General features: G+C 43.3%; 1 protein-coding gene across 1 annotated transcript; it reads left to right on the forward strand.

The window, feature by feature from the left end:
• Nucleotides 1–45: 45 nt before the first annotated feature.
• Nucleotides 46–15859, forward strand: rimkla (ribosomal modification protein rimK-like family member A; the record flags this gene model as incomplete). Its single annotated transcript, XM_080535246.1, has 5 exons — nt 46–208; nt 8479–8709; nt 10378–10464; nt 14345–14548; nt 15336–15859. 5 exons carry the CDS (start codon nt 46–48, stop codon nt 15857–15859), a joined length of 1209 nt encoding a protein of 402 aa, XP_080391372.1.
• Nucleotides 15860–19258: the final 3399 nt, after the last annotated feature.

Below are 19258 nucleotides of genomic sequence, written 5' to 3' on the forward strand. Positions count from 1 at the left end.
TATTCACTGCTGTTTTTAATCGGTACAACACAGTTCGACCTAAAGATGTGTTCTCGGGTTTGGTTCGTGACCGACCGGCGCATCAGCCAGGAGTATCCCCAAGTTCAAATCCTCCGGGCGCTGAAACAGCGCTGCGCCGAGGAGGAGGTGGAATTCCGCTCTCTTCTCATGGACCAAATCGTGCTCACCATCAGCGAGGGACAACTAGGCAAGTATCGATCTATTTTTAAGTCGCTATTACAACCGTTGGCTACAGGAACACTGTTCGATTGTCTGTTTCGTATGTCTATGTGGTGGTATCTGCTTGCCAGTAGTCAGGCAGGGTATAGCGGGTATTGTTCGGCAGGTGACTAGCCGGGCCCTGGTAGCGAGCTAGCTAACTGTGACGGTGACCCGCCTAACCCCGTTTCTAGACTGCCTGGAGACGGACCTATTTGGATAAATGAACAGGATTCATTTGTTATTGGTCAACGTGTTCACTGAATAATCAGCTATTCTAACCAGAACATTTATAAACTTCTTTGGACATTAAACAGTGTAAACATTTGTTATTGGTCAACTGTTCACTGAATAATCAGCTATTCTAACCGGTTTGGATGGAGGCACATGATAGAAAGACAACCGAGGCAGCAATAAAAGCGCCATCAAGTTGTTGTGGTGGTGACAGCATGATGTTGATGTGTGCAACTTAGCCATAATTATGACAAGATGCCCAATTTCCGTTGATAACTTCATTTATAAACTTTGTTTTTAGGGAGGTCTCATTCTAGCAGATTTGTTCTTATGCTTTGTTTAGCCACTCGAGGTCACTCTTGCTGGAAACAATCATCGAACAAATATTTAATATCCTACTGAAGCATTATTATGCAGCTTTGACTACACTTTTATAACTCATTTCTAACTTAGTCTTATTCATAACAGACTTTTGTTACCTGTAGTCTAATTATCAACATGTCCACAACATAATTGTTTATGCTTCCAATTAATGAAGCTTATAATTTATAGGGGCCTCATTTATAAAGCTTGCGTACGCCCAAAAACGTGCGTAAGCAAATTTTCCCGCAATTTGGGGATTTATAATGGCCTGAAACTGTCCGCACCTCTACACACACTGTGATCCATGCTTACGCATAGAAACTGGAGAAATGTCAACTGCGACTCCCCTGGCAGAAGGATGAAACAGGAGAAACGCTTTGAAATGGATACAATTTCCACCAACATAAATCGAAATATTATCTCAAATATTATATATGAAGGAGTGCACACAAAGAATATACGTGCACACTGCACATATCTTATTCTGCCTTGTCCTGTACCCATCACAATGTACATATATCTTTACTGTATGTATGATATTGATATTCATGCAAATATATTGACTTTTTATATTCATATTCATTGCACATAGCGCGAGGCTGGACAAGTTGAGCACCCGATTCACTGTTCCCGAGTGCTCAGTGGGTAACGTCCCAATAAATCCAATGATTGCAATATCCATACATTGAAGAACATGAACATGGCCACTGTAGACAATTGACTATCATCCCCAAGCACACCCCATGATACGGACTACGAACATTTTAAGCGCACAGCCACTTTATTACTGAACTATTATTAGCCTACTAGTTGCACACCACCAGTGTATCTTGTCTTACCTGTAATATTGTAATATTGTCACCTTTATCTTGTATTATGCCTATTGCCTTATGTCTTGTGCTGCAATGTCAGGAACCGAAGCCTAAGAATGTCATTCTCTTACGAGAGTGTTACGTTGCAGTGTAATGTAACGTAACAATTTACTTGAAACATTCATGGCTTTTCTACAATGCACTCATGATCATGAAATGCATCTGGTTAGAAGACGAACTGCATTTCCTTGTCTTGGTAGCCTACTTGTCAATGACAATAAGCCTGAATCTAATCTAATCTAAAACAAATAAAAAAACAAAACATGATTTAAGATAATAAATACAAAGGGAGATATCTGTTTTTGCAAAACAACCCCTCAAATATGTTGTACAGTTTAATCGGGAATCATATTTAATTGCATCTGTAATTATTAAACAATACTTGGATGTTATGACATGTAATTGTGATTCATAAATGGAAGCAGGCGTGGAACTTGCAAATTCCACTGGCGTGTGCACCGTTTTATAAATCCGAATGTTGGTGTGCGTAAAATGTTCTTGCTTTGCGTAGGTACGCAAGCCGTTTACGCCAGTTATACGCAACGCTTTAAAAATGAGGCCCCAGGTCTACACTGTCAGGGAGGGTAATGAGAGTTGATTCAAGCTTTTTGACAAATATATCAGAAAGTTTAAAATGGTCATTTTAATATCTTGGGCTCAGGGTTGCTTGACACACTGAGCATTGCTTGTTGGGTCGGTATTAAAGGGATATAGCCTATTTTGAGAGCATAGGAAGCCTTAGTGTGTTGCTGTTGGCACCATGTGACTAAAGAGTCATGGGGGTGAGGGCGTTGGAGGACATGGAATGTGGTGGCGAGGTGTGAGCTGGGGGTCATTCTGCTCAATGGGTGGGAGAGGGCAAGATGGCAGTGTCTCAATTAGCACATCCTATAGGTTGGCATTAACTGAAGGAGAATGAGGGGGGGGGGCTGACATGGAACAGTGAGATTGGGCATGATTTCCCAATCCAGAAGCCTCACGAGGGATGGAGTGTAGGCCTGGCATTAGCCTAACCATTATGGTTAACTAACTTCTACTTTGTCATATTGATTCTAAGCTCTTTGCAAGAAAGAGTCAGACACCTACTTATAATATTTGGTAGGACAGTCCTCAGTCCTTGGTTAATCTGGGAGAAAATCAGAGGAAGTGAGGGTATTGGCCTAGATAAGTTAGGTAGAGACAGCTGTCTAGAGCTGAAGGTGAGCCAGAGCCACAACTGGAGCAGGGCCGAGCCTGTCCTCTAATCCCTGCTGGCCCCCGGATCTACATATATGGCTTCAGTGTTGATATCACAGATTAACAGCAAGCAGCCGGTTTGACCACAGTCGGGCTTTGGCTGCCTCTAATGGCGCTTTTCCATTGACCAGACCGGTACGGCACGCATTTGTATCCTACCCGTACCGTACTTCTTCTCCATTATACACAACAGACCTGGAGCAAGTCGGGACAGTAGGAGGAGTTACGTGTCATAAGAGCACTTCACTTTAATAAGTGCTGCTATACAGCTCAACTGGGGGAAATGCGATAATAATTATGTCAAAATGCAGCACTATCATGCACAGATCAGCCTTAAAACATGTAACGTTAGATATATAACGTTAGACAGGGAGCGATGTATTTCTACGGAAAGGCTGTGCTTGACGTTTCCATTGGACTGACGCCGGGGCTCATACAATCTCTGCGTTTGTTATAGATACGAGTGCTCCGGTGTCTTGCTGGTAGTCAAATATTTTTATTTATACAGCATATGGATGTTACGTGCCTGTTACTTGCCGCTTTCAGTTCTAGTAGTTCTAGTAGATCGCGCAACCAGGGAATCGCCGACGTGTGTGAAAGGGAGCAACACGGAAATCTACCATAATAGCGATTTTTTTTGTTATGCTTGTTGTAAATAAAAGTTCTATGATGCATTGAAATGACATTAAACTAAGATAATAAGATGGTTGTCATAATTTTTCTAATCTTTATTAATAAGTAATTACAGAAAAAGTTAATGACATTTTCCGGGAGCGAAATCTGTTGTGGTATTTAAAAATGGCGGTTAGCGGTGAACTCTCTAAACATGGGATGACGATGTTGACGATTTCCATTGACCAATCAACGGTCTGCAGCATCACACGTCACACACAGCCTGGCCCGAAAGTACCTTTCGCTCCTAGTCAGGAAGGGTAGCTAAAACGACCCGGCCTGGTACGGCTCGGTACTGCTCGGTTGGCAGTGAAGAAAGCAAAACAAACCGGGCTCACACGTTATGGCACGGTACGGTACGGTGGTGGAAAAGCGCCATAAGACACACAAAATGGGGCACATCATTTAGCATTGAACTACTAGGCCTAATGGTTAGGCATACTTGTATTGAAGTAGAAGAACAGGGCTATCCCTTTTACCTGTGCATTCAGTATGTTAGACATGACACACATAATACACATGTAATAGCCTATGGGACTTATAGTGAATATAGATATAGATATATAGACCATAACACAGTTTGAAATAACATAGCTGAAATAGTAAACTTGGGGGTTGGAGGGAATGTGGTTGGTGTGAATACTAAAACTAATACCAGCTTTTTGCCTCAGTGTGATTCTGCAGTCACATTGGGGCAACAGAGTCAGGGCAAAGTCCACTGTGTTCCTTGCAGAAGATGTTAATGGATGCCCCATGTCCCTGTGACCGGCTATGTGCTCACCTCACTAGCGTGTCTGGAATACCAACAATAGACCCTCATGTAAGGGGCCAAGCCCAGTGATCAGTAGAGGAATTTCATATCCCATGATGCAGATATGTCCTCAGTTGTACTAAGAGGAAGACAGGATATGAATCAACATTGGATTCTTCACCCCTTCCTTGTGGACTGCCACGGACATGTTTTTTACCCATAGATGACAAATACTGCACCACCTTAATGTTATTGAATGCCACAGGAACATTGAGCCATGGCCAACACATTGTGACTTTCTATCAGTCATATGAAAGTGAGACAAAATGTAATAGCCAATGGACAAGAGGCGAAGTTAGCTAGCTTCTATTAATCCTAATTTTAGGAAGGCTTCATTGACAAACCACCATGCTGGACTGAAACCCTTCTCTCAAAGGCTTCTATTAGGACTACTGTGAAATAACTAGGCCTATATCTCATAGCACAGTGTCTACTGTAAAATGTTGTATTTAATGATGGATGCACCCACCTCAGACATGAGCAGGTATGTCTGTTAACACCTGTCAGGCGTCTGCAGGCTCACCATATTTTAAGAGCTGAATTGGAAGGGAAATAAATGTTGCTTTTCACTGCTTTTTATTAAGCAGGGTACGACGTTAAGGTTTTTTCCTACAAATCTACTTGCCCCATCTAACCTTCTACTTGCCCTGCAAGTCAAAGACGGGTTTTACTTTCCCGCAATTTATTATTTAATTGCCCCGTCAAGCGTTAATGTCGAACCCTGTTAAGACTTGTATTTAGCTAACAACAGAGTCTCATTTGCAAGAGAGATTCCTCAGCTATCTACTGGTATTTTTTTTGCTGGTCTAATTTCCATGCTCTCAAGTGATAGGAACAGGAGCAAGTGCTGGTACAGGTAGTACAGGTTATTTGAAAGGAATAACACTACATAAGTTAGCTTCCCTTAGTGCAAAAGTCATCTTGATCATGTCACACTGAAAAGCCGGTCCAATAAGACAGGCGGGATTGACAAATACTCTGATACAATTTGGCACCTGGCCCAGGCAACTATACACACATAATGCTGCTGTCAGCTGATGCATAGGTGTGGCAAATAATGGCCCATAGCCTGAAGTCAAGGTTTGTCAGGCTACATCCTTTCCTTGTGTGGCAGGACAATGTGGTAAGAAGTCCATTAGACCTGTGCACCCTTTGTAAACACTTTCTTAATCCGTTACGTCTTTATGTATTTGTCTCTCATTTGCCCTTGCATCATCCCAAGACTGCAGCTCCCACCTCTACTGTGCTTTGGATTGTGCACACTGCCACAAAACCGCACAAAAAAACTAAACACTCACACATTCTGTAAATAACTACACAACTGAGTGAGAAATGTATGTTTTTTTTAAATTTCAAACAATAAGTTATCAAACAGAATGAAACCCACATCTTACAAAGTCCTACTTATCAATAGATAGACTATAAAAGTGTTCTAGTCTTCGATAGCCCATATTTAATTCCCCCCCCCCAAAAATGCATGAATTCATGGTCATGCTTTGATGAATTACCCAAACATTTTAGAAGAGTACACAGTGAAGTAGACGCTACATCAAAGCCACATCAGAGTGTGACTGAAAGTCACAGTCGGCATGGGTGTGTCTCTGTCTGTCTGCGTGTTTTGTGCATGCCTGAGTGTCTGTGTGTGTTGTGTGTGTTGTGTGTGTGTGTGTGTGTTGTGTGTGTGTGTGTAATATGCCCCCTGGGTTTTATGTGTGTGACTGACTATTCATGAGCTCACTAGCGATAGACAAGCCAGATCAGTGTCCGGGCCAGTCCAGCCCACCCGTACGCCGCCTCTCTAGAGGAAGTGGTGCCCGCTTTCTGGCTGGCCCAGGCCGAGGTTCCATCCAGCGCTGGCACGGCCTGCTGAGCGTTGGCATGTGTCGGCCCAACCGTATTGTGACGTCACGACGGAATGCACAGAATGTTAGAGCGGGATGGGAGTCCCCTACTCAGCAATTATGGAGCCTGTTAGCCCTGTCAGGCAGAACGAAAATAACACACACACACACACACACACACACACTCACACAGTCCAACAACCCGTGAGGACCCCCGCAAGGCGGTATAGAAATAAGGATCCATAGATCCAGACTCAGTCGTAAATGTGCACTTTTGAACTGGAAACGGACAACGAGAGAGCCTGGATCCCTTCTCTTAAGCCGAATGAAGGGGTTGTGAATGTGTTGGAGGTTGCAATGATCACATGGCAGACAGTTACTGTATGAGCCGCTGCGGACTCAAATGAATGAACGATTCATCTGGGTGTTCCATTCGTTCTGCTTGGGTCCCGTAGAGACCAAAACAAGTGGTGTGGACACAGAATACTGCCTATCCCTTGATACTTCCAATGTAGCGCAGTTCACTCAATGGCCACACAATCAGAGCAGTGTGAATGGAAGGGGGGGGGGGTAGTGAATCCTCCGATTGCAAGGAGGTAGGTGGGGGAGGGGTGACAGGCTGGGCTGCCCCCAAACAAATGCTTTTACAATCCTCTGTTTCAATCCCCCCACTCCTCCCCCCGCACTTCCCTTATACCCAACCTTTTCCCCCTTCTTACTCTGTTGTCCTTTTATACCCAAGCATCATTTGAGCCAGATTATCCTGTTAAGTAGTGGTGTTTTTTGCATTAGGAGCACCCAGTTTTTGAGGAGCAGTGGGTGCCACCCTATTCCTGTTTTGTATGCTTTGGACACTGCAACCTCTGTCAGTCCAGCGTTGATGCTGTCGTTTTTGTGAGCCAGAGATCTTAAGATGGCTGAAAAGCAGGTCACAGCACACAAGTGCTGCGTCAGTGACAGCCTCTCTTCCCCCTCCTCTTTTCCTTCCCTCCCTCTTTCTCCTCCTCTCCCCCCTTTCCTCCTCCCTCCTCCTCTTCTTCACATCCCATCATCACCCAATCTGTCTTTCCTGCTGAGCTGCTTGGCCACTGCCCTGTTCTCGTCCTCCACAAATCCTCACTGCGCACCTCTCCTTTCATCCCTTCATCTGCTATGCTGCTTCCTCCTTGCTTTTCTCTCTATTCCACCATTATGTGTTGTGCTAACATATCTGTAGTCCTATACTATTGGTTCTTACAGGATTAAAATGGCTGGTATAGGGACTGGTAATTGCTGGATCTAAATCATCTCAGAGGGAGTACACACTCACACACACACACACCTCACCTTGTGTTTTATAAGCAAAGTAAATGTTCGAATGTCAATGTTTTTAGAATAGGCAAATACATGTATTTTTTCTTGATTTCATGTTTGGAAATGTTCTTTGGAGTTTCAATTGTGGCGAACCGATCTGACTGCAAATAGATGCCGTGCTTATACTGTGTGTTTATACTCGTAGTCATCTCCGTCAGGCTAAAGATGTCTTTATGGTTGTGTCTTACATTGCGATACAGCACTCTACAGTAAACTGTAAGTATACCGCTGGCAATATCTGCAAGGCGGCAAGCCTTGGCCCCCAGGACAGAAAAGTTGGCAGTGCCACAGGGTGCATGTGGATGTGGGCAGGGTGTGAATGAGTGTCGCGGGCAGGACCCTGTCCAAATGAAGGACTAACACAACTAGGCAGGCAACTGTGGACCTGGAACCATGCCTCTCATTGCCCTGCACCCAGCCAGGGCACACACCCACCCACAGCAGCTGATAACAGTTGTAGTTGCATACACAAACACGTGCGCACACACACACACACACACAGCAGTATCCTCTCACATCTAGACAAGGTCTACATGGGCTGTGGAGACAGACACTTGGTTTATGGGTATGCATTAGTGGAACTTTTAATGGTTACTCATAGGTTCAGAGCTGGCTTTACTGGCCTGGCTAGACTGTTTTGAAGTGTTTATCAGAGGTACTCTGAAAGACCTTGCTTCCAGTGGTGTTGATGAGTGGGAAAATTGTCAATTGTGATATTGGGTAAAACATTTCATTTAGTCTACTCTAAGCACAAAACTGCAACATTTGTAGAATGTCAATCTAAAGGCCCCTCTCTATCTTTCTCCATCCCTACCTCTCACCGGCCCCTTGACCCCTCTTTCCATCACTTCATCCCTCCCTCCCTCTCCCTCCCCAGGTCTGAGGGTGGAGCAGGAAGCGGTGACATCCTACCCGCAGGTGGCGGTGGTGCGGGTGCCCACTCCCTGGGTGCAGTCCGACAGCGACATCACTGTGCTGCGTCACCTAGAGAAGATGGGCTGCCGTCTGGTCAACCGGCCCCAGGCCATCCTCAACTGTGTCAACAAATTCTGGACCTTCCAGGAGCTGGCCGGCCACGGGGTTCCCCTCCCGGACACGTTCTCCTATGGTGAGCCTTGACCTTGATCATGATGATAGGATTGATTTGCTTTTATGCAGTGCTGAAAAGGAGGTGTTTTGAAGAGGAACAGAGGTGGTTTCAGTAGCATTTCTGATAGGGCCTTTGAAGGTCTCTTAAGGGACTTATAAGCAGTCTGAAAGACCCTCATGGGTTTTATTTGGAAATGCGTTAATGCATATGACAACATGTCTGGTTTGTTAGTGGATAGTAGGCCTGTCTCATGTCTTTATTAGGCTATAGTGTTCTGAATATTTTATGAATTGCTTATAGATGCGTTAAGTATTTTGAGCACTTGACATTTTGACTGGATGTTGTTCCCCATAACCAATAACACTTAATTCCTAACTTTGTGCATACTGTCACAAGCATGGCCTATCGCTATAGGCCTAACTGTTTGAAATAATAGTTTTGTTGTAAGTTGGTATGGTATGCATATCATGCCCATAATATGCTGTGTCACATACTTGATGTCAGTTTTGACTACCCCGTCTGTTATTTCACCGAAGCCTAAGAATTTACACTTGTGTAATGTGAGGTAACAATAAACTTGAAACGGAAACAATCATGACAAGAATGAACCTCTCTCAAAACACTCTGTGAATCTGTGACTTCAGTCTACTCTGGATAACGCAGGATATGGTAGGATACTGGGCCACAAGGCCTATAGGCCCAATGCCAAATCAAACACTTGTTTTGTTTTGTCATAAGATGAAACTAAAGCTGACAGCCCCAGTGTTTTTTTTTTTGTACCACTGTAAATCCAATGGCGCTTTGGGAGAGGAGAGAGGGAGAGAAAGCGGGGGAGGGAGAATCTGTCCCAAATTCCACTCTCCCCTCTGAGCAGAGGGCCAGGCAGTGCAGGGCAGCTGAAGCACTTATGTAACATGCCCCTCCCCTCCCTGTCCTCCCCCCTCATGACTGAGAATGAGATCCCTCCCCTCTCCTCTCATCTCATCTCCCCCCGCATCAGCCTGTGACGTGGTAGGACCCAGGCTGACATTTTCAGTGCGGCTCTCTCCTAGCTCCTCTCTCTCAAATACAGGGTGTGGACATGTGCTTTTTGGTAAAGGCATTTGCAGGGCAGCTCACATCTGGTCCTAAATGCCAGACCAGACAGACAGACAGAGCACAGAAGAGGAAAACAATAATTCTTCCTGTCTTCTCTCAATTTTGTGTACGTATTCCACATACAAAATGAACCTTTTAGGCCCGACAAATATATTAGATATGGTAACAGATATATCAGGATGGTCACATGCAAAATGACGGACTACTTAGTGTACAATGACTACACTAACGAAAATCATTTGTCACCTCAGTGTTTATTTTTTCTGAGTGGGGCAGTCCCACTCATATTTTTTTTTTTTCAATGACAGATATAGTATAGATTATGACAGGAAGGACGGGTGAGAGAGAGAGAAGGGATGACATGCAGGATATGTCCGCGGTTGGAATCGAAACGGGAGCCCTGCGGTACATGGTCAGCGCTTAATCCACTACGCCACCTAAGCGCCCCAGTCACCTCAGTGTTTTAACATTCCTCTGGCAACAGAATTAAATATGTTCACTCAATTGAAGAAGGTACTTACGTATATGGAGGGTGGCTGAGAGGGTTTGACTACTGGATGTTTTCTAACACGTGTGCTTGCTTCATAGGAGGACACGAGAACTTCCGAAAGATGATCGATGAGGCGGAACCGCTGGGCTACCCCGTGGTGGTGAAGAACGCACGTGGTCACAGAGGTCAGTAAGACCTCAACCGTCACTCTAATGTCTGTCTGTTTAATGACAACAGCAGGCCTCTCTGTGTTTTCAGACCTGTCTCTCAATCCTGTTCTAGCAGTGTGAACGTCCCCAATGGCACCATGGACCACCCATATAAGGAATTTAACAAAGGAGTGCCAAGTGATTAGGATGGTAGTGTTGGATAAAGGAAAGCAAAGAACATCCCTAAATAGTGTTCACACTATCTATAGTCTGTTTCTTTTTATTCCCCCCAGTTCAGAAAAGGATAGCCAGAAAAGTTTGAACCTTCTTTGTGGATATGAGGGCTGACAGTGTCCCAAGGAAACAAAATGGACGAAACCAAAGTGCTGCACAAAAGCTGTATACATAAAGCCAGCCACAACGTGAGAAAATGATCGGTCACTGAAATGGTGTAAAAATTAGGGCTGGGCAAACGATAAAAATTTCTTTTTCGATAATCGCAAGAATTAACGATCAATTATCGATTAATCAATAAGCTTTTTTTTCATCAAAAAAGAAAAGTTTTTTTTTTTCCTTGGGGAAAAAACTTTATTTGTGTTGCTATTGCACACATTCATTCATTCACATTCAAACTAGACACTACAGTCAGATAACAATCCTCTTAAACAAGGCAGTGAGTAGCTTAAATTGTTTAACTTAAAAACACATTTTACGTTATAAATAAAAATATTGAAAATAAGTAACTCACCATAGGAGCAGTAAAAAAACAGTTACTCACAAATAGGAGGATGACTGAAAACGTTAGTGTCCTTAAGAGCGTCCAGCTTAACTTAAATTTAAACTCCAGCGAGAGACTGTAGGCGGCAGGCCTACTGGTTCTTGTTCAGAAAGATGATCATGTTAACATGTTCAGGGGTGAGAGACGAACGCAATCTGGTGACACGTGGACAAACTAATTTCCATTATTATTATTATAAAAAAAACGATTTTCGAGCAAAATATTTTGTGATCGACCAAGATCCTTATCGATCAATTATCGATCGTCGATCATTGATGCCCACCCCTAGTTTTAATGGACAGCCCTCATACATACACAAAGAAACACAGAATCGACAAAACCTCCACTAATAGGAATAAACAAAACCGGCATCTCCCACTACCTCCATAATCTAGGGCCAGCAAAGAACCAAATAAATTAACATGGGAGAAAACAAACCCACCCCAACAAAGGCAAAATAGGTCCAACCAAAACTAGTAATCAACCAAGACAAAACAAAAAGATAGGCATTGTGAAAAGGGCACCCAAACATTTCCCCATGCTGCAGGCTTTTGAAGGGCTTGGAGGTCATCAGCCACAGGTGTGTCCCATTAGTCGAATCAATAGGATCAATGCCACATCCATGGCCTCGCCTCCTCAGACACACCACCTCAAAAGAGCAAATTGGGCAGGGGCATAACAATGAGCTAGAGTGATTGCTAACCTTATTGACCATTGACTGATCTCCTGCTTTAGCCATGTTTAACTACTGTATCAACAGCTGCTCAGTTAGATATCCGCTAACTCTCACCCTAGCAAGTTGTCACATAATGACAGGGTTGTAGTAGATTAGATTAGATTCAACTTTATTGTCATTGCAAGTGAGTACTGAGACAACGAAATGTAGTTTGGCATCTACACTATATGGACAAAAGTATTGCGACACCCGAACATCCCACCCATATGTGCTTGTTGAACTTCGCATTCCAAAACCATGGGCATTAATATGGAGTTGGTAACCACCGTTGCTGCTATAACAGCTTCCACTCTTCTGGGAATGATAATTACATTGGAATCAGATTAGATATATCAGTATTAGATATATTTTCCTATCAAGAAAATATAGCCGAAATATAATTGCGGAAACAGATTTGAGTTTAAATCTCTACAGTATTGCAGTACAACATATTACAGTGAGTATAAATACATATTATAAAAAGTACAAAATATTGCAATGCAATGGATTCGGTGAGTAATCCCTACTACTATCTAGTAGTTAGTGTAGAGTAGTGGGGATTATTCACCAAATCCATTGCATTGCAATGTTTTGGCTTGACTAGCGAGTAGGGCTGGGCAAACGATCAACATTTATTTTTCGATAATCGCAAGAATTAACGATCAATTATCGATTAATCGATAAGCTTTTTTTTCAAAAAAAAAAAAGAAACTAGGGCAGAAATAACAAGCATGTTTTCCTTGGGGAAAACACTTTATTTGTGTTGCTATTGCACACATTCATTCATTCACATTCAAACTAGACACTACAGTCAGATAACAATCCTCTTAAACAAGGCAGTGAGTAGCCTAAATTGTTTAACTTAAAAACACATTTTACATTATAAATAAAAATATAGAAAATAAGTAACTCACCATAGGAGCAGTAAAAAAACAGTTACTCACAAATAGGAGGATGACTGAAAACGTTAGTGTCCTTAAGAGCGTCCAGCTTAACTTAAATGTAAACTCCAGCGAGAGACTGTAGGCGGCAGGCCTACTGGTTCTTGTTCAAAAAGATGATCATGTTAACATGTTCAGGGGTGAGAGACGAACGCAATCTGGTGACAGTTAGGCCAGCCGCAGAAAACACTCGCTCCGAGGGCACCGAGGTTGCGGGGATGCAGAGGTAGGTCCGCGCTAATTTGGCGAAGGCAATTTGGCGAAGGCAAATGCAAAGGCAAATGCAAAGTTCATTTCTCACACATAACGTGGACAAACTAATTTCCATTATTATTATTATTATAAAAAATAAAAAAAATAGTATATCCAATTTATTAACGATTATCGAGCAAAATATTTTGTGATCGACCAAGATCCTTATCGATCAGTTATCGATCGTCGATCATTGATGCCCACCCCTACTAGCGAGTGTGTCATTGATTTTCAACAACATTGACATTCATTTACATTTTTCAGAATAAAAGTCAGAACATTTAGATTGGTTGCCGACTTGTTCCCGCTTTCACCAGCTGCGGTCACATATGACTGTATGAATGTAGACAGTGCATGGCATTACAGTATAAGGTATTACAGTGAGTATAAATAAATGAATATAAAGTGAATATACATTAACCAGGGCATACTGTATATGTATGTATAATTAGAGACCAATGTAATACATATGCTATGTGCAAACAAGCAGTAGTGCAAAAGCTAAACTGAAGCTAAATTGATACTTTTGGTAGTGTGAGCATGTGTAGACCGTCTACCGGGCACTATCCAAATAAAGTGACCCGAAGTCATGTGTCCCCTCTTAGTTGGCTGTCTTTTGCACTGATTGTTAGATCGGTTAGCTGCCCTCCCCCCTTACCCCTCTCTCATTGGACAGCAGTCTTGTTCCTGCCCCATGGGGCCTTGCTGTGTTGTCTTGTTTGATCTGAACCACAAGGTGTCATGGCTACCATTCTGTCCCATCTGCACAATGTAACCAACCAACACAACACAGCCTCCTCTAATTATTTGGAGCTCTCTACACACACATACACACCCCCTGCCTCAGATGCTTTTCTTACTGTTGTCTCTGGTACTGTTGCGGTAGGTTAGCGCTGAACTGTGTTGGGGTTGGAGGGGTCAGAGGACGGCTGAGCGTGAGGACCGCCACAGTGCTAATTAAAACAGGCCCTGGCGTCTTTTGTCTAGCCTGTGTGAGTGAGTCACTCTGTTCCCCATGGCCATGGGCCTTCAGTGTCCTGAATGTTCCATGTGGTGTGGTACGCGGGTGGGAGTGACTTGACATGTCAGTCGAGGTGACAGGATGTGTCAGCACATTGCCTCAGATGAAGGCTGCGTGTCTTACTTTGTACTCTGTACTCTATTTCAAATTCTGGTGAATGAATTGTGTCTGAAAAGTCTCTCTTTCTCGCCCTCCCGTCCCTTCCCCAGGCAAGGCGGTGTTCCTGGCCAGGGACAAGCACCACCTGGCTGACCTGAGCCACCTGATCCGTCACGACGCCCCCTACCTGTTCCAGGAGTATGTGAAGGAGTCACATGGCCGTGATGTCCGGGTAGTCCTGGTGGGGGGGCGCGTCATCGGCTCCATGTTGCGTTGCTCCACCGACGGACGCATGCAGAGCAACTGCTCTCTGGGTGAGTGGAGAAGAGTGGTCGCTGGGTCTGTTGGGCTGTGTCTATTAATTAGACTAGTTACTTGGTTATATGATTTTGGTCAAGTGCAAGGGTCCCATTTATGAAAAGTTTACTAAGAAAAACAAGTCATTGAACAAGCCATTGAGCCCAACCTTGCTAGAGATCAGGAGGTTGTTTGTTTTGGTGATTCCTGAGTCACTACAGTAAGTTAGGAAACCACATTAGAGTGTAGCACAGGCTTTGGATAGCAATGGAAAGTTAGTAGAACACGTCAGTTCAATGACTTAAGAACATAAATGACACTACAGTACGTTGTTGTTGATGACACACTTACTTTAACATCGTCACAACATCTGACGTTTAGACTAGCCAACATGCTCATGTGTTGTGACATTTTCAGGTCATCAGTCATCAATTGTTCTGCTGTTCTATGACAAGTGCCACATGATGTTTATAACAACATTTTGTTAGCTTTATGCAAGCACAGTTTCTAGGTTGCTCTTACTTGTTGACATATGTGTTTGGATGTCTGTCCGATAATGGCCAACTGAACTAGGAATCATTTAGGCTCTAATATATATTTTTAAAAAGTATTAGACCCGGGGTAGCCCAAATAAATACTATGAGTCACTGCTTTATCTCTATTACTCCTTGCAATAGAGACCTCAGAGAATCACAAATATGATTTTAAATATAAATTAATTTGAATATACAGTACATATGGATAGCTCTGACTGGCGAGTGTGTGTGGTGAGTGATGCCCCTCTCTCTGCTGCTCCTCCTGCAGGTGGTGTGGGCATGATGTGCCCGCTCAGCGAGCAGGGCAAGCAGCTGGCGGTACAGGTGTCCAACATCCTAGGCATGGACGTGTGTGGCATCGATCTGCTCCAACTCAACGATGGCTCTTTTGTGGTGTGTGAAGCTAACGCCAATGTGGGGTTCATTGCCTTCGACCAGGCCTGCGGAATGGACGTGGCAGGTATCATCACCGACTATGCCATCTCGCTGCTACCCAGCCGTCTCACCCGGAAGATGTCGCTGCTCTCAGTGGTGTCCAGCGCTAGTGAAACTAGCAGCGAGCCTGAGGTGTGCCCGGTGCCCAGCGTGCTACCCGAGGCCGTGTGCAACATGAGCGTGGGCTCCACCTCCAGCGAGAGCGACCCGGAGCTGGCCGAGCCTGCCGAGCCTGCCGAGCCTGCCCAGCCCTCATCCCCTCACCAAGCCCTGGGCCCCGTCCTGCCCAAACTCCCCGACCAGGCCTACAACTTCAACACCCTCCTTGCCAACGAGATCAAACTATTGACTGAGTGAGCTGGACACAGCCACAGCACACACGCACACGTATCTACACACACACACACACACACACACACACACAAATGCCTGTACACATGGCGATGGACATTCCTGTTACAACGACACACACAAAACACAAACACACACACACGCACACACAATTTCTTATACACGTACACAGGGCAAGATGTTACATGCAAACGCATGAGCTGAACAAACAAAAACATGGTAATGCCATGACCACAGAAACTGACATATTACGTACAGACGTAGCGCACGCGCCTTCTCATAATAACCCCCCCCCCCCCTATAAACACGTAGAGATCTGAGGCTGCTCCCCTGACTCCTCTCCTCTTTGCCCCCACTGCAAACAACCCCCCAATGTTTGTTTACACTGCAGCGTGGTGGTGGTAGCAGCATTGGGATCCAGAAGGTTTAGTAGCTGAATTACTGAATCTTTTGTTTTTAATTTGCTTGGTGAGTTGAGCAAGAGTGTCTTTTCGGGAAAAACCCCTTAAGAGCAAATACAACCAGCAGCACATAGCCGATGTACCCCTTCACCCAGTCGAGCTGAACACACAAACACACTACGAACGGTTGTGTTAGGAGGATGAGATTGATTGCGTGGTCGTCGTTGTAGATCAACCACTGAGGATGTAGCCAGGCTTGATTTACTGGGAGGTGAAATGAAGTGTTTTTGCAAGTGATTTTTCTCTATGAATAAGAGAGGGATATACACAGAAGGACAGCTCAGTCCAATGTAGCAGAGAGGACAGACAGGGTACACTGTTACCGGGGACTAAGTGCAAGTTGGGGTGGATTCTGTTTCAGGTGATGCAGGAAATGGGATTGAAATTCATTGAATTGAAAATTGGCCATTATTCCATTTAAATTAAATTCAAGAATGGTCTGGAATGGAATGGAAATGGGATCCACCTCCAACACTGAAAAGCCCCTAAATACTGGTCCATGGTCTGACTTCCCTTCCCTCATATTACTTCTGGATAGATCAACAATCTGCCCTTTGACCAATCCGAGGGGTGCCTTGTAACAACACCAAACATGCCCTCTCAAGAATATTCTGTGTATCTAGAAACATCTGCATAGGTCTATCAATTCACTCATCAAACTCTTTAGATATCAATCTTATCAAGCACTACTGTTGCTCGATTTTTTTATTCATGTTTTTAGTGACTAGCATTTATAAGCTTTTTGAACTTTTTACAAGAACAATAACCAATCAGCAACTCCGTATGCTGTTTTAATTTTCTTCATTTGAAATAAAGCACTTTAAGATAAAAGGTGATTTGCATGGTCAAACGACATACTTTGGGAGGGAAGTTGGATCCGTCTAGAAACACAGTGAGATAAAGTGTGAAAGCTGTCGCTACACCTACAAGAACAATAATACCTCAAAACAGAATAACTTCTCACTGCCATAGAATAAGATAATATGTAAAGCATACATATCAGCCAGCATCCTTGTGGTTTCAAATGAGCCTTGATTTTATTTATTTTTTTCAAACTTTCCCTTTATACTTACGACATAGATAGTATATTGTTTGTAAACAAAAGGTAGAAGTATTAATGCTAACTAGTTTCTGGCTGATATGAAACCCTAAGGGCTTAAATAATTGTAAACTTTCTCAACTTGGCTTTTTGGTAAAGCTATTGTGTACAACAGATTGGTTTGTACAGAACTGCAGCATTTAAAACAATGTTTCAACCCAAAATTGGTGCTAAAGTTTCTGTGGATTTGGCTAAATGTGGCTAACTAGTCCAATCTTTGGCCAATGACCAATTACTGTTATGTTTTTTTCTTCAGAGGAAGTGAGATAAACATCAGAGGCATGTTGTACAAATAAAATGCAAAACAAAACTTTTTTTTACAGTGTTTGATAGAATGTAACTTTTTTTATTCCTCAAAGGAAAACTTTTCCAGGGATTTCTGTGGCCTAGAGCTTCTCTCTTGAGCTGTTGGTTACTCACGGTTTAACTCTCTACCAGTCCGCCTAAATACCTATCAACTAGGTTCCAACTCTGGGGTGTCTGCCATCAACCAAAACACATTCACAACGGTAATCTAAAGCACAAGCAACCATACTTTGTGCCACTTTACTTTGTGACAACAGCATCAGTGTTGAGGCCCATAACCCATTTCTGTCTATATAGAAGGCTTCTTAGTCAAACAGTTGACTCTCAAACATAACTCAGGGAAGCAGCCTTGATCTCATCCCCACTCCTAAGGCATGTGACATATCCATCCTAGCTAGAGATCTGCCTAAAAATGTGTATTGACAGTCAAACAAACAAACAAACGGATAGAAAAAAGTTTTAAACTATAAAAAGATGCGGTGTACCATGAAGGTTAACATGCACTTTTTTTTCCTTGCTTGTTCTACAATGTTCAGTGTTTTTTCTCTAATTTATGGTATTTTTTTAAGGACAAAAGTGGTTTGTGTGCACTAATCTTGTCTCTGTAAAGTGAGACCGCTGTGAAGCTTGATTTTTGTGGGACTAACCTTCTGGAATCTACCCGGGGTCTGCTTGAGGCAGAAATCACGAGTGCCAAATCCAAACACGGCAACAACAAAAAAGGGTGACTTTTTCGGAAAGCTGTCAAGTATCGCAGCGGCTCCACTGAGAGTTAACACCATTGACAGTAATGTGATGTGTCCAGCACATGTAATATCTCTCTGAGAAAATAAAAAACTGTGAATCCCCTGTACTTGACATAGGGCAGGGGGTATGATGATTCTCAATAAGTCAATCCCCTCCCCTCAGCTTCCACAGTTTATTGGTGACTGATCAAGCTACAATTGTTGTTGTCCCTTTTTAAAACGGTTACATTTTGTTGTGTTGTATACCAAGCCTGTGTCATTCCACATTCATTATTTTGTTGATTAATGTAAAACAATGATAAGACATATCCTCTAGACCTTAAGACCAGCCATAGGAAAGAATGAGAGACCATATTTCTCTAACATATGCATTGTTGCAAAAATATCCCTACTCTACTGCATTCATATACCTACACAGCATATCCCCAGGTCAATGTACTCAGTATGGTTCTGTGCAAAACACTACAAAATGCCTTCTTCTTGCCATCCCATTTCCTTTGTGAACACTGATTTGAAAATATAATGTTATACTTATCAGGTGGGTAAAATAGGCCTCAGTACCCTTTGGTTTAATCCATCCCATATTTTCAGATCAGTGGCCATGATAGAAAAGGAGACAAGGAAAGAAGGAATGAATGAGAGCAGGGACACAGCTAAGGCAAGCAATTGGTAAGTAATGAAATGGTCACACTTTTGTAACATCGCAGCCTGTGTTGTACTGACCCCTGGTGAGCGGTGGTCTGTGACCCTTCCTCACCAGTGACTTCATACACAACAACACAACACAAAGTTA

This window comes from Nansenia antarctica, assembly GCF_963989245.1.
Source record: "Nansenia antarctica genome assembly, chromosome: 6".
NCBI lineage: Eukaryota > Metazoa > Chordata > Actinopteri > Argentiniformes > Microstomatidae > Nansenia > Nansenia antarctica.